At 56.4% G+C, this 23,260-nt stretch overlaps 1 protein-coding gene and 1 pseudogene across 5 annotated transcripts in view; one reads left to right on the forward strand and one right to left on the reverse strand.

The window, feature by feature from the left end:
- Nucleotides 1–19: 19 nt before the first annotated feature.
- CAPZB (capping actin protein of muscle Z-line subunit beta) overlaps nucleotides 20–23,260 on the reverse strand; it is a 132,238-nt gene continuing 108,997 nt past the window's right edge. For 2 of the 5 annotated variants that reach the window (XM_027615333.2, XM_027615305.1), the window contains exons 5-9: nucleotides 18,436–18,577; nucleotides 18,035–18,151; nucleotides 5,686–5,751; nucleotides 4,920–4,996; nucleotides 337–837 (exon numbers count right to left, since the gene is read on the reverse strand). In XM_027615333.2, coding sequence (XP_027471134.1) covers nucleotides 750–837; nucleotides 4,920–4,996; nucleotides 5,686–5,751; nucleotides 18,035–18,151; nucleotides 18,436–18,577 — 490 coding nt within the window. In that variant the 3' untranslated portion in view covers nucleotides 337–749. Of the gene's footprint in view, nucleotides 838–3,576; nucleotides 3,690–4,919; nucleotides 4,997–5,685; nucleotides 5,752–18,034; nucleotides 18,152–18,435; nucleotides 18,578–23,260 lie in introns of those variants that run through there. The other 3 variants (XM_027615314.2, XM_027615323.1, XM_027615296.2) reach the window with 2 other exon arrangements.
- On the forward strand, nucleotides 13,819–14,676 carry LOC118356909 (annotated as a pseudogene).

Consider the following 23,260-nt stretch of genomic DNA (forward strand, 5'->3'; position numbering starts at 1 on the left):
AAGGTCAGTGCTAGCTGCGTCCCAGTTTCTGTTTGTTTATTTTTTTGTTTTTGTTTTTTTTTTAAGTATGGAAGCTCAAGTATAAGATGTAGATTTTTCTTTTTTAAGCTTTACAAAAAAACAAAATAAAACAAAAAACTCCTTTTGCATTCCATAAAAATTGACAGAAAAGCACCTGGCCAGAAGAGCAGATGGTCAGCAGGCCCCACCCCGCGTCCCCACCACGTGGTCTCCGTGGGACAGGGTTCCGTCCACGGGGGGCCACCCCCTTTCTCGCAGAGCTGTCCCCTGTCCCCCCAGCCCCAACCCCCAAGCAACTCCCAAACACACGTGGAATCAGATTTCCAGTTTTTCTTCTCTCTTTCACACACCACAGTTAGTTCATAAAATTTTTTTGTTTTACATTTTTTACACCAATGTAACAAAAAGGTGGGAGGGAAGGGGAGGCAGACAGTGTATTTTATGCCTATAAATGGGGGGGGGCAGACGGGGGGCTGGGGCAAACGAAAACACACGGTCTCTGTGGAAATATGGAGAGTTCTGATAGCAAAACGTGGTGGGAAGGAGGCCTCAGAGACGGAGGGTGTTTACTGGGCTTTATTCTCAGGGAGAGATGGCGCCGTGCGGCCGGTGAAGCCTTACGTGACCTGGTGGGGAGGCGAGGGGCGAGGGAAGGGAGCAGAAGACGAGTTGTCTAAGAAAGGAACCTAACGAGCGCGTGGCGTGTCCGGGGAGTGTGGAGCCGAGCTCTAACACTGCTGCTTTCTCTTCAAGGCCTCCACCAGGTCGTTCTTAAGAGCTTCTTGCTTTGATTTGTCTGCGAAAGTCTGCACAGACCTGCCAGGGAGGAAAGGAGTCGATGAGTCTGTGTCATGGGAGGGGGGGGCTGCGGCGGCGAGGGCCAGGGCGCCGCAGGCTCCCTGGGTCCCGGACTGGGCACCCCCACGAGCAGCGCCGAGGGCCGCAGCGCCCGAGACCCACACCCTCGGCCCCTCACCAGGCACCACAGGGGAGGCGCACAGCCCACCTGGGCAGGTGCTCACCTCTGCACGGGGGGGGGGGGGGGGGGGGGGGGGGGGGGGTGCCGCCCGGTTGGAGCCAACAGAATCCTAATCCACTCTGGGGCCTGAAGCAGAAGGTGGCTCCTGGACTTCCCCCTCACTACACCCCTGCCCAGCAGAGGCGGCCCGCTGCTCACCCCCCCAAGTGCAGGGTGCAGAGGGACTCCACTCCGTGAACGTTTAAGACCCTCTGGACATCTGAGCAGGCTGGGTTCACGTCCAGGGCAGCGCCTGAAGGGCAGGCGCTTTGACCCTTCTGCATGCGACACCATCAGCCGTGAACTTGGCCGAGGAAATCCCTCGGCCTGGATTTCAAGAGGCAGTATGGGACCGAGATAAGAGGCCCTGGGTCCCTGCTGGGTCAAATCCTGGGTCTGTGGGGACACGCTGCCGTGTGTGCACTTGGGCACGGGTATTAACGCCCCTCACCACGGCGAGCCACCGAGCTCCGCAGAGGCCGGACGGCTTACAAAGTGCTTCCCACACACTTCTCTCCCTCTCTCAGCATCCCAGAGGGGGTCCTACCGGTGTCCCCAGTTCACAGACGAGGACACGGAGGCTCAGGGAAATGCCCCGACAATGGCCGGAACGGTCACTCTGTCAAACTGACCATTATGTCGACCAATCAAGGACTTATCAAACTACTCATTAACTTTCCAACAGTTCTGAAGCAGAGGACAGAAGGGGTGAGGGCTGCCCGGGAGGAAAGCTGTGGACACCAGGCCCCATGGGAATCCCCAGCTCCACGTGCATCAGCCATGAAGAAGGATGGTAAGGAGGAGCCAAAACATAATCCTCAACTTCCCCAAATGGGTAAAGTAACATGAGGCAGTACCTAGGAGAAGAAAAACATCCCAAGTTGAGTTCTGCATCCCAGAAACCTCATGGGAAGTGGCCTCCCAACGCTCTGAGGAGGGTGCAGACAAGACCATCCCTGAGCCACTAGAAACTCTCCCAAGTGCCATCCTTTCTGGTTGAACATTTCTGAACACCTGCCCTGGTGGCCCTTGGCTTCCATTCTTTGCCAGTCCACCACATGCTTCCGGAAAAGCTCCCGGCGGGAGGCTGCCCAGCCTGCATGGGTGCTGGCTCTTCTGGGAAGGAGGAGCCAAGCACAGCTGTGCCCAGCCCTCAACCCCCACAAGGGAGAAAGTTCCAGAGTTAGAACCAGAGTGAGAATCAGGTAAGAGATGGGAGATTGGGCTTAGAATGACTTAGAGATATAAGGACCGAGGCATTCATTTAGGGGACAGAGTTTGGAAAGGTCACTGCCAAGCCATGTCAAACCAGTGTGGGAAGGAGGACACGTCCTGGACCCCTGGAGTGCCAGCTCCCCACTGCTGCGGGGGAGGGGTGGTGGTGGTGGTGGTTTATGCCGGAAAGTCTCCAGTGGTGGCCACGGGACAGGGATCTAGAAGACTTCAGAACCCCCCTCCCCGCAAAAAGCGGAGGGACTGGGAAGAAAACCGCACTATCGTGGCATGCCTTAAAAAGGAGGTTTTCTCCCGCTGTGATGGGAATGTGATGGTCCCAATGTGAGGCCAGACAGACGTGCTGGAGTCCCATGAACGCAGAGCAGCCGAGCCACCTGGTTCCATGAACGGCCCCACCCCACCCCGCCCCAGAAATCCTGCTGAGCCTCTTCAGGGTCATGCCCCCAGGGGCCAGTCCCTGGGCCTGGGCATAAATCCCTTAGCCCTGGGCTCTGCAGTCCTGCCCTGCCGGCTCTCCAAGCGCCTTCGATTAAAAATAGTTTCCCTCCCCTCCCGGGATGCCGACCGCTTTCATACACCTGTATCTGTCCATGCTCAAGTTGTGGTTCTCGGCTATTCTCAACAAGCAAGACTATTTCCCTTCCGTCAGCATAGGTGTTTAAAGGACGGCCGCAGCGTGTTAGGGGCAGGTTATGTGGGTCCAAGCAGCAAGCCCGGCCAGGGGAATTTCAGCCTCTGCTCTGTGCTCTAGCCTCAGGCTCGGGGCGATACACCCCTTTCAAAAGTCATGGCCCCCAACAGTCCATTTCCCACCAAGAAGGCTTCTGTGGCCTCTGGGATGCTGGGATGCTGGGGGGGGGGGTGGGGCGCGGGGGGAGTCTGAGGCCCGGGCCGCAAAGACAGTGGACTCCGAGAGGCGGCCCAGGGGCAGGGGCCATGAGGAAGGCCGGGCACACAGCCCTGCTCTGCGGCCAATCGGAGCGGTGCAGACAAGCGGCTTCTGCTGGAGAGGCAGGGTTAATCCCCAGACCGGGCTTCTTCCAGAGCCAGAGCCAAACCCCCTCTCTGCCCCACACCCAACCCTGCCCGGAGAGCAAGACACACAGAGCACACACGTGACACGGGTCTGTGTTACACGGGGCCGAGGGGACACGTTAACGTGGCCGCCCACAGCCGTAAGCCGGCACACGGGGGTTAGTGGTGGTTTAAAGGGCCGCGTGGCCGTGGCTGGTCCGGGGGTGGAGGCAGGTTGGTGAGTCCTGTTTAGTGGGGAGGGTGCTCACGCCTCTCAGGCAGGGTACCTGCATCGGCTTAGTTATCAGGCTGGATGTGGATCTGGCGCTGGGTCAGCACTTGGGAAAGTTCCCTCTGCAGCTGCTGAAACTTGGGGTGGTCGGGGATTACGTCAACAGATCTACAGAGAGTGGTCAGAGATGAGTGCGGCGGGAGGTGGGGGGGCGACACACTGAGGAGCAGGTGGCCGCCGGAGACGCAGGGACGGAGCAGTGTCGTCAGGGCCCCTGCACTCCAGGGCAGCGGCACAGAGAGGGGAGCCACAGAGCTCGATGCTGGAGGCGCTCACGACCGCCGCCCCCGCCCCCGCCCCCCCCAACACGAGTGTGCTCGTGGAGGACAGGGCGCTGGCCCCACATGACCAGCTGACAGCGATGTTGCCAGAGCCAGGGAATAAAACCCACCAGGGGCCAGACCGAGTCCCCCATGGGCGGGCGGGAAACTGGAAAGATGAAGATCCAGAGGGGGCTCCTCGCTCTTTTAAACTGTAAGAAGGAGGCGGCTAGAAATCTGTCTCCTGGGGGAATTCACAAGTCAGGGGGCCCCCAGAGCGGCTCCCTGCCTCTGCTTCTGGCCCACAAGGAGACTGACCCACGGAACGGGGGCTCAGGGGGCTGGAGGCTGAGGGCAGAGCACCAGACCTTGGCCTCACAGAGCGGTCGGGCAGACGCTATCCCATCTGACCCCTGCCTCCCTGACCGGATGAGGGCCGCAGAGCGGAGCCCCTAGCCAGAGCTCGTGCAGCTCCGGTGGGCAGCACCTGTGTGAACCCTTTGTTTTCTGACTCCACGGCCAGTGCTCATCCCACAGCCACCTCCCCTGCCCCTTTAAGGGGCTCTGGCCGCCTGCTCTGTACCCCTGTGGACTTTGAAGAGCCAGAGAGCCCTTCTCAGGCCTTCATTTGGGCCAATGCTGAAGAACCGAGGGCACAAGATGGGTGGGGAGGGGCAGCTGGGGACCATGGCCATGGCCACCGTCAGACGAACCGGGGGCTGCAGAGGGGAGCAGGCCGCCCGAGGGGCTGCCATCCCTCACGCGTTGTGAGGTCCAGGCAGACGCTTTAGATGGGAATGGCCCGGTGGGGGACGGAGAGGAGGGGGCTCCAGGGGCAAGGGCACTGACGGCTGTCCAAGTGAGCGGCCCCCAGAAAACACGAGCAGCAGGGTAGGAACCAGCGTCTATGCAGGAGGTGTCTGACCTTTCAGGATCTGCAGTAACAATGCCACCAGGTGGGTACTTTAGCCGGGGGCACCAATGAGGAACCTGAGGGGCCTTGTAACTACCACGCCGCACACCTAGGATTCGAATCCGTATCTTCTGGTTCCGAAGCTCATGCTTTGGGGTACATTACCTCAGCCCATTGACGATGTCCTTTGTTTTTCCAAAGTAGATCTCATTCAGCGTACTTCTGATTTTATTTTCCATGTCCTGGGAAGGGAGATCAGTCAGGCAGGACGACACACAGGAGGCCTGAGGCTCACACCCTCCCCTGGCCCCCCAGCCCAGCCCTGCAGTCCTCGCCGCGGCCACAGGGGGGAGGTGCAGGACCGCGCCAAAGCCAGGCGAGCCGGCCCCCCGCGGCCGAGATTCCCCCTACAATTTGCATTCTGAGCGCTTCCCAGGCTTCAGGCACTGGGAAGCCAATACTCAGGGACTGGTGGCCAGCGCTGACCATGATGGGAGCTGGTCTAAACCACACCACATCACCACCCCGCTGTCCCCCCACCGATTTCGGGCCCAATCCTGTGAAGCCCGAGAGCAGCACCCCTTCTTCCAAAAGAGTGTGGCAAAGGGAAGGCAGAGGCAGCTGCAACCTGAGCCCATGGCCTTTGCAGGGGTGCTTCCTTCCTGAGCTCAGGCCTCTGCTGGCACCCCGTGGGCTGGGGGAGCAAGCTTCCGGGAGCACACACGGGGGGGGGGGGGGGGGGGGGGGGGGGGGAGGGTGCGGGGCAGGGGGCAGGAGAGGGGGCAGCCTGGGAGCTGAGCCCTGCTTGCATGCCCATCAGAAGGCTCAGAGCACGAGCCCGGGGCAACAGGGCAAAACCCAAGAAACATGAGAGGCGATGCAGGACCGGCATGTGCTGTGGGAGACGCCCCGAGCCCAGAGCCCCACTCACCTCTACCAGGCGCCCGATATTGGCTATGTGCGGGGAGCAGTCACTCACAGTCTCATCCTTCTCCATCTGCCAAAGAGAAGAATGCTCCTCCACGTCAGAGGGCCGGGCGCTCGGTGCGAACGGCAGCCCCTGCCCCCAGCCCCGTCCGCTCGGGTGGTGTGCGAAGTGCTTGGTGTTCCTGCCGCCAGCCGTGCAGCCAGCTGCAGGTGGTACAAGGCCACCTGGCCAGTGGGGGACCCAAGCACACAGGGACTGCAGCTGTAGGGCACAAACAGCTCAGCCGGCAGAGGCCCAGAGGCCCGGTTCCCAGAGGAGGGTCTCCTGCTGCCCTGAGCGGAGCACGCCCCTCCCAGCCCCAAGGCCACAGCGGGGAGGGCAAAGGGGACCACCCTGGCCGGGCACTGGCTCAGGCTGTCCATCCCCTCATACTTCAGGGGGGCGTCCACCGTGCCCCGACTGCCCTGCGATCCTGACACGGGGGCCCGAGGCTCAGATGGGAGGTGCCACAGGCAGTGAGGGCAGAACCCGGACCAGAGCCTTCTTACTGCGCCGCCTGCACGGCTGGCTGCGTGGCTGGGGAAGGTTTGAGCAAGAGAATCTGAAGCCAGATTCCTAGACTGTGACCGAGGGGTACCCAGCAATCCGCACCTCAGGCAGGGTCGTACGTTCTGGTCGAGTTTTACTGAAAGTATTCAAAGGAGGCGGCAGGTGGGGCAGGGTAGAGGAACAGAGGACACCTGACCTGTGCCCTTACGCAGGAGGTGCGGACCCTCCGCCTCTCCCTCTGCATCAGGCTCATTTCCCTCACGAGACCGTCGATCCCTTAAGGAGAGGTTCCCCTGTCCACACCCTGCGGGGTGCCCGGGAGAGCGGTGAGCACACAAATGCTCGCTGTTTCAGAACGGAACTGTGGTTGAAAATTAAACATGGACGCTGGAACAGGTCATCGTGAGACAGGATGAAAAGCTAGGAACGCAGTATCGGGACAGCCAGAGCTTGGGACTTGAGGCACGGAGAGAAAGCATGGGTGAGGCAGGGAGGTGAATGGGCTTCAGAGGCTGGAGACCTGGGCGGACGCTCGGGGAGCACGGCGGTGGCTCAGAGGTCAAAGGCTTTGCTGCCGCTTCTCACTTATCTTGACTTCTCTATCGGGGGAACGACCGTCAGGCCACAAACGGTAGAAAAGACCCAGTTAGGAGCGAGATGAGGCCCCAAATGGGCGAGCAGATGGCAGGAGAGACCCAAGTCACTTTCACAAGTCCGATTCCGCGGAGCAGTCAGCCATCCCTGAAAAGCGACCGCGTGCTCAGGGGGTGCTGGAACGCCTGAGGAGGGCGGAGGCTGACCCCGCTTTCACGCAACAAGGAAGATGAGAGTTGGAAATTAAACATGGATCTGACAGCGAGCCACACAAGTTTTGATGGGACTGTTTAAAACTCATCTGTTGGCACATCTAAAACCAACTATCTCTAATCTAGGAATCCACATGCGCTCATCGTGAACAAGTGCCACGAGAACCCCTGATTTCCTGTTCTGATGGGGATGCTGGGAGCAGAGAACTCCTCTAGGGGTTCTCCACACACCACTGGCAGGTCCCACCGAATCCCCTGTGGCCATGGCTGGGATGCCAGGTCCCCCAGGCGGCCTCTCTGGCGTCCTGCAGGCTTCCTGCCTGGCCCCGAGCCAGCCTGCCTGTGTGGAACTTAAGAGAAGGCACAGCCGTGAGCCTTCTCAGCCTTCTCAGCATCCTGGTGACAGCGAGGGTCCAGACGATCAGAGCCCAGGAATGCGGGCTGCTGCAGAGCACGGCCAAGTGCAGAGTCGCCTGTTCTACTCAGCCTCTAGAAGAACGCTATTTTCAACCCAAGGACATGGAAGCTCAAAGATGTCCTCTGCCCGGATCACGGCACGTTTGCTCTTCCTGCCTCAGGTGGCTGGGGCAAGTGCGAATCACACTCTGGGGCTCAAACATGAAGCTCACCGAGTACAAAACGGGAACCAAGTCCTGCGAAGACACACGTGGTTCTGAAGAGAATGTGACGTGCAGCCCCAACAGCTTTCACACAATGTCAGGGACAGGACCGGTTACCGGTGCCCAGTCGGGGGCAGCGTTCCCAGCCCGGTCCCACGACGGCACTGCAGTGGCGGGGCTCAGGAAGGTACCGGCCCCGCCACATCTGCAGGGCTGGATTCACTTTAGGTGCCGGGTTTGAAGAGGCCCATGGGCAAAGCTTGAAAGGTCTGAACACCCTGACCCCAAGACATGGGCAAGAACGGGGTATGTGCCCTGCTCCCGGCACCCTTGGGCCAACGTTCCTGGGGAGTCTCGATCCTCAGGGACTACCCGGGTCCCTACAAAACAGCAGTGAGAGTGCTCCTGATCTCAGAAGGGAGAGCTGCTCCCCATCACTTCAGGTTTCCTAAATACCCCACCCTGGGCCATCCCACAGTATTTGTTGGAACATCTGCCCTTGGCCAACCCCTGCTGCCAAGACGACTGGAGTGTGTGCGTGTGGAAAGAAGCTGGGAGCACACTTAGGAGGAAGCATGGTGCACCATCTACCTTTTTTTTTTTTTTTTTTTAAAGATTTTATTTATTTGAGAGCGAGACAGAGATAGCGAGTGAGAACATTGAGCGGGGAGGAGAGGGAGAAGCAGGCTCCCCACTGAGCAGGGAGCCCGATGCAGGACTCGATCCCAGGACCCTGGGATCATGACCTGAGCCGAAGGCAGATGCTTAACCAACTGAGCCACCCAGGCGCCCCCGCCATCTACCCATTTTTAAAAGGGATTTTTGGACACCAATACACTCGGACTGTGTGCTCTTTCCCCCCACGTGTAAATGGATCCTGTGCCCAGACAGAGGGCAGCTCAGAGAGCCGCTCTTCTGGGCAGGGAGAAGCCGGGGGTTGGGGGGGGGGGGTCTGACCCAGACGAAACCTGTCCTCCCACAACGAGCAGTCTCTCGTCTTCCCCAGCTCAGCGCAGGGGGCAGGCTCCTGGCAACCTCAGGGAAGCGAAGAGGCTCTGAGCTCACGGAGGGCCCGTTTTATTTTACTTTTCATTTATTTTTTTAAAGATTTGTTTGAGAGAGAGCGAGAGCATGCACACACACACGAGTGGGAAGGGCAGAGGCAGAGGGAGAGAGAATCCCAAGCAGACTCTGTGCTGAGTGCAGAGCCCGCTATGGGGCTTGATCCCACGACCCTGAGATCACCACATGAACCGAAACCAAGAGTCAGATGCTTAACTGACTAGGCCAACCAGGCGCCCCACCGAGGGCCCCATTTTAAATGAGTATTCAACAAGCCCAAAGTGAGGACCAGGCTGCTGGCAAAGGGGTCTGGGCCATCAGGGTAAGTAAAGTCACATCAGCAATCCAACCTCATGGAAATCATCTTTGTGCTCCAGAATCAACATTCCAATGAATCGAAGTGGTGAAACCACCAAAGAGGTCTGGAGTGGGTGTGGGGGCAGGCAGGGGGGAAAGTGAGGAGGCCTGGTTTCCTCTAGAAGACGGGACTCCCCGGGAGGGCAGCAGGGGTCCCTAAGCTCGTGGCAGGGAATCTGAACCCAAGGGAAAGCCTGGCAGGGACCGGGGAAGGGAAGGAAGACATGGGCAAGGGAGCGGGGCCAAGGCCTTGGCACACACCGACGTTTCCACGGCCCCCTTGCCCACACCCCTGCTCGCTCCCTCCACACCTGGTCAGGGTCAGCTTGCTGGAAATGCTGACCCACCAAAAAGAGGCCTATTTTTGTAATGCATATATTACTACATCCTTATAAAAGTGGCCGCCAGACGAAAACATTTTTAGGGCTGTGGCCACACAGATGTTCCACAAGGTGGTTCCAACCAAGTCTGAAGTCAGAGCCCAGCCCGCCCAGCCCCACCAAGCACCTCTCTCTCCTCCTCTCTGTGGCCTGGAGATGGAAGGACACAGCAAGTGTTTAGAAAGCAGGCCATCTTCCTCAGAAGGGGGGGGGGGGTACAGTCTCCCCGGCTGCTCTGCGGCATCTTCCGATAGGCACGGCCCCAGGGGGCGGGGGGCACTGGGGGAAGCCAGCCCCGACTCCATGGCTCCTGCTCTGGAGCCCAAGGCCTGAGGGCCTCAGCCTTCTGCTGCATGAGCTACCACTCACATGATGCCCAGGACGGGACCTGGCAGAATGGCAGCTCCATCCCTGGGGCTCCTCCGGCCCTGTCCTCCTGGTTACTGACCTGTGCTCCGGGGAAGAGCTGGGCTGGAGGCCAGGACTTAACCTGCTGTCAAGTCAGAAGACAGTGGTCAGAGAGCCTCTCAAGAAAGGTTCGGTTTGCCCAGATGAGCGAAATTTTAATTGAGCCTAAAACTACATATATTCTAGAAGACGGAAAAGTCTCTGCTTGTAAGGTATGTGGTAGCAGCAGAAACAGCTATTATTTACGGAGCACAGACCATGAGTCCGAGTGGTTTTGTATTTCTACTCTACTACAGCATCTCCAAACAGGCCCTGTTAGCTCGACGGTGAGAATGCTGAGTTTTGGAGAAGGGAAGTGAACTGCCCAGGTCATACAGCTGGGAAGGGAGTAGGCCAGGACTGCGCCAGGTCTGGATAATTCTGAAACTTGTGTTCAGACCCCTCTGCTCACATTCGTGCACATTCTTTACCGGAAATATCACAGACAAGCCACAACCCAGGGCTCGGAAGTTCCGGGCAGTACCCATCCCCGCCTCAGCCCCCTCCCTCCCGCCCAGACGTCCAGTCCCCTCCTTTCTGGCCTGACTGTCCCTAGAAGCCCCAAGCTGAAGCCCCTCCACCTTCATCCCTAGTCCAGGCCACCTCCCGAAACACCAGGAGCCGGCTGCAGCTGGGCCTCCCCCAGCGAGAAAGCATGCCCTGAGCCGTAGGCCCCGCTCCCCCACATCCGGCCGAGGACCGAGGACCGAGGACCGAGGGCCTCCCCCCCCCCCACCCCCGCCTTCTAGAACGCACCGCCTGGCCTGGCCTAAGCGCCAAGCTTGAGTCAAAGAGGATTTCCCTGCCCTGAGACACAGGCAGGTGTCTCTGCTGGAGCCTGACTGCGTGAAGATCTGTCACGAGGCGCCTACACTTGAGTGGGGAGAGAGCTCAGCTTGCAAAGGACCAGCCCAATCCCCCCAACTCGACAAAACATTCCACCTTTGTTTCTAAATATTTACAATCTGAAAAAAATATCAAACGACATTTGCAGGACCCATCCCGGATCAGAAACCTTGGATCTCCTTCCAGAGATTTACGGTCTTGCCTCTTTCTCACGTCTTCAGCTGTCACACAGGAGAAGTGACCTCTCAATGCAACTTCCTTTTCAACATGCTGGTACTCGGCTCGCAACATTCGTTACTTGCTCCACAGCCCTCCCCCTGGGGTCTGGTGGCAGTCCGCCAAAGGGCACCTTCCGCCCTCCTCCCCTGGAAGGCCGGTAGGATTTGGCTGTGAGGAGCTCCCACAAAGACTGCTGTGCACCCTTCCTCCCCAGCAACTCCCCCCCACCCCCCGCCCGCCCAGCATGAATTTGCTAAAACACTTTAGCTACCTGCCTCGCCTTCCAGCTAGGTGGGAATGGAGGGAAGTAAGGGCCAAAGGGGAGGTGATGGGAGAGGGTGCCGAGGGAGCACAGGCCAGTGGCGCACCTGGTCTGAGCCCACGGGGGCCCCTCTGCAGCCTGGGTGTCACGACCAGAGGTGACATGTGGCTCAATTCCCGGGTCACTGTTAAATTTACCAACAATTTAAAGAAAGCTCTCCATGTCCTGCACTTACGCTCATAGCCACCTCAACTGAGAGAGGAGAGGCCCGAGGGCAAACTCCGAAGCTGGCGAGGGACCCCTGGGGAGAGCCCTGGACCTTCTCAAGATGGGGCGCGAGTGGAGGAAGCAACCCAGGTGGGCCTCTGCAGAGGAGTGCTCCCGATCACTGGCCAGGTCAGCTTGCAGGGTCGGCGCCTGCTGACATGGGGTCCTTCCTTCCAGACACAGATGACGCAGGTGTGTGTGGCTGTGTGCTGAGGCCTAGCTTCCAGAGGGAGAGCCTGGGCCTGGTCGCTGTGAGCACTGCTCGATGGAGCGAGCTCAAATGAGGAAGCCGCCTCTGATCCCAGGGCTCACGTGGTGGAAGGTCACCCGTGCCTTGCCCGCTCTACCCCGAAATGTCTCCCGCCCTGTCCCTCCTGCCTTACCCTTCTCCTCCTTGAGGCCAACACCAGCTCTCCTACTGACCTCCTGGCTGCAGGCTTGTCCCCTCCAGCCCTCCTGGGCTGCCTCCATGTGGCCCGAGTCCCCTCACTCCTGGAAGACTCTTAACAGCTCCCTCCCCCTGCCAACTCATCCTCCACGCCAGCCCACAGAGCCGTTTTCTGAAAACAGAAATCTAATCAGATTGTTCAACTGACTAAACATCCTGGTAGCCTCACTACCTCTGGTGGTGAGCATGTCTCATGTGGCCAACCTGCTTCCTATAGAAGAATCGACCTTAAGGCCAAATGAAGGAGACACCCTGAGGCCGGGGTTGCTGCACTCCAGGGAGGCCCGTCCCCTCCTCGCGACTCCCCAGGGTGTCTGTTTCTGGGGCCTCGCGCCCACCGCAGCTGCCCACACCGGCTGGAGGCGGAGGGGCGCCCACAGGGTGGGGTCCTAGCCACACTGCGCTCACTGCTCTGTGCAGTTCTGTGCAAACGTTTAGTTACCTACTGAAGGCCAGGCACATGGGCCAAAGAGCAAAACCTTTTCCTAAACAGACAAATCCGGGTTCAAATCCTGGCTCTGCCTCCTACTAAATAAATCCTCGTGAGGAAATCACTTCAGGGCTCAAACGCTGGTCTCCTCACCACTACATGGGAAAGGTAATGTTACCTTGCTTACGTCTAAGCACAGAGACAACCCCCGCCCCAACCATGCATGTTCACCCTTTATCACGGGTTTGCTCAGCTTGCCTGGAACCCCTTCATCTCCCATCCGAGGCAACCAGACGTTTCCCCGAGGTTCATCTGGGACACAGAGCTAAACCCACAACCCACATTTCCCATTGGCTCCGAAGCCGTGCACTACTAACTGAGCTTTGTCTCCCCTGCTGCCCTGCCCCTCCTCTCACAAGTGACTTACCCTGGAAACCAGCCCCAGCTTTACTGCACCTCAGATGAGTTACGCGACCGGCCATGAGGATGACAGAAGCATGAATTTCCTCATCAAAGCCCAAGAGCACCAGGCCGTCCAAACAGGCCCGCGGTGGCACCCGGTGTGTTGAGGACGGCCCCCCATCGGGCCTGCGTGGCTTGGCAGGAGGTGCTAGTCGTGGCGAGCCGGACCAGACCCTGGCCGTGGGCTGGCAGCTCTGACCGAAACTACCAGGAAGGCTGGGGATTAAATATTGGTCCAGGTCACAGTCAACCAGTGGAATTATAAACACCTGGGAGCAGTAAGTGGTGTAGGAAGCCATCTCTGGATACAGATTTAGGATTTTCCAGTGGTGCCCAGGGGACAGGGTGTGGGGGAGGCGGGCTGTGGTAGAGGAGCTCGCTGCCTGGGGGCCCGGCTGCCCTCCCGGGCCAGTGGTTCCTGGAGGACAAGCGCCATGTCCATGCAGAACAATGGGTTCTGCCCCAGTGAGCACCAGCCTTGGCTCCGAGTGGGGACGGCCCCGCCTGGGGGGCCAGCAACGGGGACCCCCAAGATCCCTGGGGGATCCAGGCTGCTCTGACCTGGCAGAGGCTTTGCATGGAGAGTCTAAGGCTCCGATGTGTACCCCAGGCATGCTGACAAAACACCTGCTCTGCACTCTTTCAAGTGCATGCCACGCTTTCGTGACTAGGCTACAGACCCACCTGAGTCACTAAATTCACCCTTTCACCATCTGTTCTTTCCATCAAATACAGGTATTAAAAGTATTCTGAGTTTTTATCTCATTTAAAAAGACATGGGTGGCTCAGTCGATTAAGCATCTGCCTTCAGCTCAGGTTATGATCCTGGGGTCCGGGGGTCGATCCCGCCTGCTTCTCCCTCTGCTCCTACCCCCGCTTGTCCGCTCTCTCTCTCTCTCTCTCTGACAAATAAGTAAGATCTTAAAAATAAAAATAGAGCTCTTGACACAGGACCAGAGCACGGGGATCCAGCTAGATGGGATGGCAGGCACAGGGGACCTTCCTAAAGGAAAGGATCAGAAACATTCACAAAGGAAACGAACCATGTTCACTGAGAGACAACTGGCAGATTTAGAATTCTTGTTCAGCAAGAACCCATACCCCGCTCCCAGCCTTCAGAAAGAAATGGCCTCGAAACTGGAGATACATCCCACCGTACTGCAGGTTTGGTTCAAGAACCACAGAGCAAAAGTCAAGAAAGCCAAACAACAGCAATTAGCTGGGGTGGAAGTCAAGACCAGCTCTTCCAAGAGACACACGGATGCCGCTCCAGGAGCCCCCGATGGTGCCTACCCTGCTTCCCTAGTTTAAACAGATCACCCCATACCTTCCTTCCAACTCAGCATATGCTCCAATTTTAAGGCTCTCTCAGACCATCCTTCTGGCCACAAAATAGTCCATTTCGGCTGCTGCCGAGATCCTAACATCTACTCCCTATGTCCCATTACGGAATCCCAAATTCTTTCCACAAGCTTCACTGCTAATTCTTTGGGTTCTTCATCTCCACAAAGAACTTAGTGAGCAAAGCCAGACACAAAAGGTCACCTACTGTAACGATTCTCCGTGATTCCAGACAAGAGACAGAGTCAGGATCTACGCGACATGGAGGCATTTCAGAAACGGGCTTCGTGGAAAGAAAAAAAAAAAAAAAAAAAAGACCCACAAGTGCCCGTGGGGTGGAACCGAGTGGCAAGAGTCGCTCAACAAACTATTGCGATGGGGATGTTTCATGTTGTAATTCAGATGGCAGGAACCTGCATGTATAAATTCATCCAAAGACACTGTAATATTGTATAACATACACCACAAAAAAAAAAATCATGTGACAGGACGGAAGCATCAGCTAATGCCACTGGCAGTAACCATTTCGCAATATATAAATGTATCAAATCAACACATCATACACCTTACACTTATACCTCAGTAAAGCTGGAGACAACTTTTAAATTATATCTCAATAAATATATACAATGAGACTAAAAAAAAAAATAAAAATAAAAAAAATAAAAATAAAAAGATGTCTGCTATCAAAAGGAACCCCCGTGAAGTCAGGCACTACTGGCCTGGGGAGGGCTCCCCCTGGAGGACGTTCTCCAGGATGCTGCTCTGCGCCATGGCAGGCTTTGGGGACACCCTGGGTCTGTGCTTTCTCCTCCCTTCACAGAGACAGCCCGATGCCCGGCACTGACCAGGCGAAGGCCGTCCCTTGGGATGGGGCTGTTGGGGGTCCTAGATGCAGATGCTTCAAGTGGCAGGTAAGACGAGTCTGCTCTGGGGGAAGCAGCTCCCAGCTCACCGGAGGAGACACCTTGGACAGACAAGCCCTGCTAAGGACATCGAAGCAAAAGACCGCTGAGAGGCACGTGGAGCGGGGACATTCTGATGTGCAAGAAGTACACACATTCGTTCAGATGACCAAAACACATTTGTCACATACACTGGTCTTGGTCCACGGTTCCCAGCTCATGGCTCCCCAAAGCCTTGGAATCTCCTGAGCTACAACAGGACCATATTTTGTTGTAATAATATTTGGCCTCCTGTCCTCAGTTCCTGAAGTCACTTCAGAGCCACCCAGGTGCCCTGGGGGTCTTGTTCCTCGTAATGAGCCCCTTCCCACAACAACTGGGCTGTTAATGGGGTGATTTTAGAAAGCAGCTCAAAATGGGGGCTGGTGGTACAGGGAATTTTCAGTCCTCCTGGTTTCCAGGCAGGGGAGAGGGGGCTTCAAAGAATGCTTCCAAGTGCCACCATGCTGGGCCCCAAGCTCAACTCCACGAGGACAGAAGCTCACATATCCCTTCCTAGAGCTGCTGATCTGTATCCTTTGGTATCTTCTGTCATACAGCAGCAATCTAATGAGTCCGTGGGCTTCCTGAGTTTCTGTGAGCCACTCCAGCAAAGTAACCGAACCCCAGGAGGATTCGCAGCTGGTTGGTGAGAAGCACAGGGGACACCCAGGACTTCCGACTGGCATCTGAAGAGGTCTGCGGGGGCGGGGGGGTCGGGGGGCAGCCTTGTGGGACTGAGCCCTTCCCTGTGGGATCTGATGCCATCTTCAGGTGGACAGTGTTGGAGGAATCTCAACTGTAGGACATCCCGTTAGTGCCTGGAGAACTGCTGTGGGTGGGAGGAGGGGGACCACCGTTCGCCAATGGTGGAATGGGGTGCAGAACCCAGAGAGGATCACCTGCCAATTGTCAATGTGCACAGAAATTACCTAGAAAATGTTGTTACATTTAGATCCCAATTTGGGGGGGAGTGGTCAGGGTAGGGCCAACGATCTCTGCATGTCCAGGGCTGGGCTGCAGGAGGGGCAAGGCAGACGCCCTTGGGCTGTCAAGGAAGAAGACTGGCAGACGCGGCTTGCCTGAGGGGCGGTTCGTGGCCAGGTGTGGGAAACAAGAGCACAGCAAGCCCCCCCCCCCCCCCGCCCCCGCAGCACAGGATGGGCCTGAGCTACGGCGAGGGGGCGCGCCCTGGTGAGGGTGAGGGTGAGGAGAAAGCAGCCGCGGCCACGCCTGCAGCCCTCTGGTCCTACGGAGGCAAGGAGCCGGATGGAAGGGGCAGGCAGGTGTTCAAGCACAGACCACTCTAAGGGCATTTCTTTGAAAATGTGAAGCCCTACCCAGATGGTGGATTTATAGCTGGCTCAACAAGGTTCCCCCCTAAAAGAAAAAGTAGCCTAAGAAAGATGATTATCAGACTGATGCCTCCACCTGAGGAAGTCTCTGGTAGCCCTGCTGGAGGGCTCTGCATTTGGCCTTGAGCTAACATGAAGCCACAGAGTCATCTCAGTTAATGTGCAAGGAACCAAACCAACAGGAATGGCTAATACCTGGACAAATGAAACCAAGAATCAACAGAACTGTCAAGGGGAGAATGGATGAAAGTCAAACTGTGGGGACAAACCGAAAAATCTCACCTTAGAGAAAACTAACCACATGAGAAATGAGAAATCCTTGGCCCCCTGGGGGCTCACATGAAAGACAGGGGGTGGGGGTGCCCGCCAAAGCAATCCTGGGCACGCCGGAGGGGAGCTTTTCCTCAGGACTGTTAATGGAGGCTGATGGAGAGGGAACGGGCGAGCCCCCTAGTTCTGCCCAAGTAGGGCGGCAGGGGTCCTGTCATGTTGGGAGGTGACCTCTCAACTCTCCCAGTGTCGAGATCCTGTGACGAAAGCAGCTTCTTCATGAGGGGACCGAGTGTGAGGAGTTTGAAAAGCGCCCTGCTCGAACCTACATGGAAGGATTCTGGTGAGCATCACTCAGCTCCGTCCGGGGAGCGCTGCTGTGCGGGGCCAGCACTCAGCCAGACGGCAGGCTCCACCCCGTGCTTGCTGCTTACCAGTCGCCATGGGGCACCTGCGCAGAAGGCCCGCAAACCTGCTTAGATGCTTAAGGTAGGCACATCCTCTTCTGGGTTCTCAGCTTTTATTTCAGCCTGGTCTCTCCTTTTTGGAGGCGCTGGCTACTGTCCCGCAGCAGCCTGCTGCCCACCCTCTGGCTCTGCCTCACGCCACGTACTACCCGCCCCTACTTACAAGATAACGCCCGTCAGTTTTCTGCACAAAGCACCTCTGCACCAGCGCCCAGGGCCTGCTGCCTGCCCACAGCATCCCTCCCCCTCCTGCGAAAAGCAGCCAGATTTTACTACAGGGAACTGACCCCTTTTCCATCGATACCACCCCCGGCAGTCACACGATCCGCACTCCGGCCAGACTACTTCATGCCCCTCGGCTTCGGGAAGTGATTTTGCGGTGAACACAAGTAACCGAGGCCAGGGAGACATTTCTGGGGTTAGGGCAGACCAGAAGACTTAAGCCAGAGGCTGCCAGGAGCTCCACTGTGGAGCTCCCCCAGTCCTAACGTCCTATGCCCAGTCACACCACAGGAAGCCTGAACCTCTCAGTTACGTGAACTGCCTTGTTTTCATTTTTGCTTAATGACAGGGTCTTAACTTCTGTCACTAGCAACCAAGGGTCCTCATGGGGGATTTAAGTCACAACAGCGAGATTCATTCATTCTGAATGTTATCAGGAGTATGTCCTCACCGTCCCAGGAGCATTGTAAAATGTAAATACCTTGACCCAAAGATAAAAGCTCTCAAGACCAAATCTCTGAATCTCTGGTGGGGAGATCCTGTCAGACACAGAGGCTGCCCCAGGACCTCTCTCTGGGGTTGGCAAAGGCGACCCTACCTGTCTGGTCAGGCTGCCTCCAAGGTTCATGGTGCCAGAGCCAGATTTGTTGGTCTGCAGCCAGAGCATCACAGTGGAGGTCAGCTTGTAATGGGCGGTGCGACCACTGGATTTCTCCTGCGGGATGAGACAGAGGTCAGAACCCCAGGTGTGACCCTGAGCTGGGATCATTCTCACATGTCCCTTCCTTGGATGTGGGGCCACGACATGACCTTATAAAACCCCGGCTGGTCTCTAAAGGGACCAAATCTGCAATCATGGGATCTTTATCATCGGTGACCACTGCAATCCTGACTGATCTTTATCTAACTGACTCTGGGGCATTTTTAGGAGTGACCGGGGGTTTATATATCACAACATTACCCCCCCCCCTTCAAGAAACATCTGCCAGGGAGGCGTACCTGCACTTCCACCACGTGGATGGAATCCCAGCAGCCCTTGATCTTCTTTGATCCATCTCCAGCCTTCTTTATGAGGATCACTCCAGCAAAGCCATGATCCAGATCCCAGAGGTAGACAGATGAGACGCCACCTTCAAAATACCTGCCGGAAATAGGCCCACGTGCCCATGAGATGTTAAGCCGGTCAGATTACAGATCAACAGCCCAGGGGTTCATTCGGCAAAGCTTCATCTGAATGTCTGTCTGGAATGAAGGACCCTCCCTCTCCTGTGATGGTTCCAGGGTTGACTCCTGCCCGTGTCCTGAGCACCTGCTGGTTGGGGGAGGGGTCCCAGAAAGATCACGGGCTCAGGAGTCCTAAATATGCACTGGAGTTTGAGCTCTGCCACCGACTCTCGCTCTGTGGTCTTTGGCAAGCTTCCAGAGGAAGGACCTAGCAAAGTGTGTGACGTGGAATGGACGCTCAGTGGGGGTCATTACTACCGAGTAGGCGTCACTGTTCCACACTCCCATCTTCCGGGACGGCTATTTCACAGGGGCGATAAGGGGGACACCCAGAGTAGCACACTCCTCCCCGCCAAGAGCCCCCCGAGCCCGGGCCACCTGGGCTTCTGTTGGTCTTTTGGAGCAACTCTCTGCCACCCTCTAGCCGGAAACGAAGAGCTGAGCTTAGGGCAGAGCTCCCTACTCAGGTTTGAGTCGATATGGAAAAATTCCTAACTAGGAACAAATATAAGAAAAGGCCAGAGGAGAAAAGGAAATCAGGCTAGGGTCCCAAATCCAAGAGACCCAAGGTGACAGCGTGGCAGGGCCGGGCTGCCGGGGGCACAGGCGGGTCACCAGCTGCTGTGTGGGACCTCCAACTCTGCCGACGACCAACCGGAACGCTGGAAAATACGCATCTCTGCGTGCCTAGCATGTTCTTTACCAGCGCGCTGCTGAGGCGCATTCTTCACCAGCAAGTCTGTGGCCTCTCTGACCCCAATTAACCTCGGCATCCACAGTGTGGTAGGCACACTCTGGGCCCCGCCGGGAGGGCCGGTGTCGTGTGTGAGCATGGGCTCAGACGCGGAGGAGCCGGGCTGGCTGCACAGGTGTGGTGGTGAGCATGGGCTCGGGGGGTGCACGGGGCCCAACCCCCACCCCTAGCCATGGCTGCACATTCCCCACCCACCAACTCTTTATTAAGTGCTACCAGACACCAACTGTCCGAACTGGGCCTTCACTTCATCACAAAATAGGAAGATTCATACCTACTTTATAGGACTGTTGAGAGACAAAAAAACAGGAAAGTAAATAATCTGACCAAAGACTATTATTGATTTTAATAACAAAAATAAGTACTAAAAATAAACACATCTGTAAATTCTCAATAAAGCTGTTACATAATAAAAATATACATGGTTAATGCTAATATTTAGAGAATGTGGGTGAAGGGTACACAAAAATTCTTTGTAAATTTGGAGGGGTCATTTTAACGTAAGTTCAAAACCATTTCAAACTAAAAAGTTTTGGTACAAAGGTCAGTGGGTGATACACACTGGAGCGTAAAAATCTGAGCAAGAGGAAGCAGCCTTTCCTCATGAGAACGACAGCCTCCTGCCTTGGAGCTGCAGGGTGCCGTGGTGCTAACCCACCGCAGGCGCCCCCTGGGGGCCCAAAGGGTGCACACGAGGTCTGCTACCCTCCCCGCTCCCCGCTGGGATCCCAGCCTGCCGCGGCTACCACACCCTGCCCCTGCCTCTCCGTCGCCACAGGCTCCACGGTGATTAAGCCGTCCAATGTGATTCACACCACTGCCCACCCTCACACCCCTGGTCACCCTGGGAGGCAGGGGAGGGTGGGCCCGGCAGGGCTGATGCAGCAGATGCCTGGTGAGGGCCTGCTGGACAGACGCACTGAGGTGCCGGCCCCAGGAAAGCGCAACGCAGAGCACACCCACAACTGGCGGGGGACGGAACAGAACTCAGCACTATCCTAAGTGACCACCAAGAAATCTAGGTTCACCAGGAGTCACATCACTACCACTGAGGGAAGAGCAGCCCAGCTAATCCCAGTCCTGCTGGGGACAGAGTGCTGGGTTCTAACACTCGGTTTCCCCTTCGGTCGGCTTGTAGGGAGAGCAGCCCCACATCCAAAGGGAACAAACAGCTCTAAAAACTGTGGCTTTTCTTGGGCTGGCATGAAGAAAGGGCCAGTAATCTCTTCTTTCCGTTGGCCATCCAGGAGGAGGGAAGGCTTAATGCCCAGCGGTCATTCTCCCCCATCCCACCTACAGCGTGTGGCCCGATCCCCATGACCAGAGCGTGGTGGTGGTCTCGCCCAAGGCCCCGCGCGCCCTCTGTGTGCTAGGATGCCAAGGGAAGTGGGCCAGGCTACCCCGGACGGGAACCGGGAGAGAGCCCGGGGGCCCGACAGCCCTCGACGATACTACCTGGAGACCAGCTCCAAAGTGCCAGGCAGCCTACAGATGATCCCCTTGCTCCCCCATCCCTTAGATGTGTTTTCTTCCGGGAAATGAAACAACCACATTCATGTTTGATAAGGTGGAACTGGCCATTTCCACTCCAATGCCCCACCCGGTGGCCCGGCTCCCACTCCGGGCAGCTTCTCCCCGGCATCCTCAGCTTCCTTTGTGGGCCACACTGACCGGGCCTAACGTTCCAAGACGTTGGAGACCGAGGAGGGCAAAATGCAAACTTAATTCTGACCTCTACATGGGTTGCTCTTCTTTTCTCCAAAATTAAGAAATTCATTGCAAGGACGTTATAAAACAGGGAGATTGAAAAATTAGCCTGCAATACCTATGTCAACTTATCCCATAAATCTGATTTTTCCAAATCCCCCTCCAGTCTTTGTCCAGATGCGTAACTTTTCCGTAACGACAAGCACAGCCACGGTGCCGTGTTGAGTGCGGCCTCTGCGCTTGGCACAGAATTGTTAGCGTTTTTCCAGGGAGCCGCACGATCTCCGCAACTGTTTTTCATAGCTAGGGTAGTATTCCACTGGGCAGTATCCTAATTTATAGTTGCTCGGACTTGTAATAAGGGAATGGCAGCCAAGTTCCCTCTCCCGTCGTCGGGGTGTTCCTTATCAGGGTGAGGAGGACGTGCTGAAACCCGGGCTCCGCAGGCAGGGCCCCAACACCACAACAATTCAATAACAGACCCACATTCCATTCACCAAAAGGCATCTCCAGGCACCGGGGCGGCAGCAAGTCTCAACCTGACCAGGCTCCAAGACAAAGGAAGCAGAGGACTGCGCCATCAGAAAGGGCCAGTTCAGGATCTCCCAGAACAGCAGCCTCTCCGACAAGTGCCGTCAGGACCGTGGTGAGCAGGCTGGTGGTGGGGTGACTGCGGGGCACACAGACAGCCCCCCCGTTACATGGTTTATGGCTTTGCTCTGTGAGTGAAGCATTAATTAAAGAGGGACCTCAACAAGTTTTTGAAAATTTATTCTTACCTACTGTACTTTGATCATAATGACATGAAACAGGAAAAAAATAATTTTTATGTGGCTCACATTTATGAGTTTTTACATAAAGGCTTTTGTGGGTATTTTAAGAATGTGCTAAAATGTTGTCTGAAACCACATAAAGCCATCTGAGGAGTCGCCGGCCAGAACTAACAGCACACACATGGAAGCACTTTAACTGGCCTTTGTATATTTAATGAGTCAAATAGCATTAATATTGTTTAAATGCTAACATGCCATTTCAATAAGGCGGCTCTACCATCACCAGCGCCCCGCTCTTGGGCCTTGCACGTCAATGTGAATGATCAAATGGGGCCTGGGACTGAGAGTGGGCTACGGGGGAAGCGACCGGCCCTACCCGGGGCTCTGCCAGCGCTTGATCATTTCAAAAACCCCAGCCATCCAGGGAGGGAGGGAGGACAGACCCAGCACCGACTGCCACAACACTGCTGTGTGAAGCAAGGCCCGGAGCTCCTGCAGTGAACTCTCTGGTCAAGTGGGCAGCTCGGAGAACTTTAAAACAGAGAGGCCCAAAGACAAGAGCACAGGCTTTTTTTAGGCCTGAAATCCAGCCAGTAAAGGGGGTGAATGATCTGTGAGCTGGACAACACAGGGACAGAATGCAGGGAGACTAGAGAAGCCCCCTGGAAAGTCTTGACCCATGAGGCAGTGGGGCCTTGGGAAGCTCCAGAACACCAGCAGGGGGAGAACGGCAGACCGGAGTCAGAAACCGTGCTGGTCTCACTGAAGAGCAAACCCCTTCAGCCACACGCCACACGCCACAGGGTTCCACACACAGTCTTGGGGGCTTCCAGGACTTTCCCAGTAAGGGTGAACATTCTCTTTCTTTCCGGGTTTTTTAATTTTATTTGTTTAAATATTTTTTAAAGTAAACTCTACTCCCAACGTAGGGCCCGAACTCACAACCCTGAGATCAAGCACAGTGGGCTCCACTGACAGGAGTCAGCGAGGCACCGAGGGTGACCATTTCCTACAGCAAATGGAATGGCCGAGAAGTCAGACAGCTGGCCCTAAGCACATGGGGCTGCTGTGCGCTGGCTCCCTAAGTCAGTCCATCTGAAAACTAGTACTTGATTACAACAGGCGGTACGGGTCTCGTAAACTCCAGAAGGCCGGGGGGGCCCCACGGGACACCTCTGTCCTGGATGAGCCAGGAGCACGTTCATGACCAGCAGCTGGGCTACTCTGTACCAGCCAATTACAACAAAGCATCCGGTCAAGTTTACGCTCTATCATCCGATCCCTGAACGTGGACCAACTAAAAGGCCAACATGCCAGTTAGTTCTCCTGTCCTCAAGAGTTCAGCATTGTTTCTCCCGGAAAAGGA

The sequence above is a fragment of the Zalophus californianus genome, chromosome 4 (assembly GCF_009762305.2).
Source record: "Zalophus californianus isolate mZalCal1 chromosome 4, mZalCal1.pri.v2, whole genome shotgun sequence".
NCBI lineage: Eukaryota > Metazoa > Chordata > Mammalia > Carnivora > Otariidae > Zalophus > Zalophus californianus.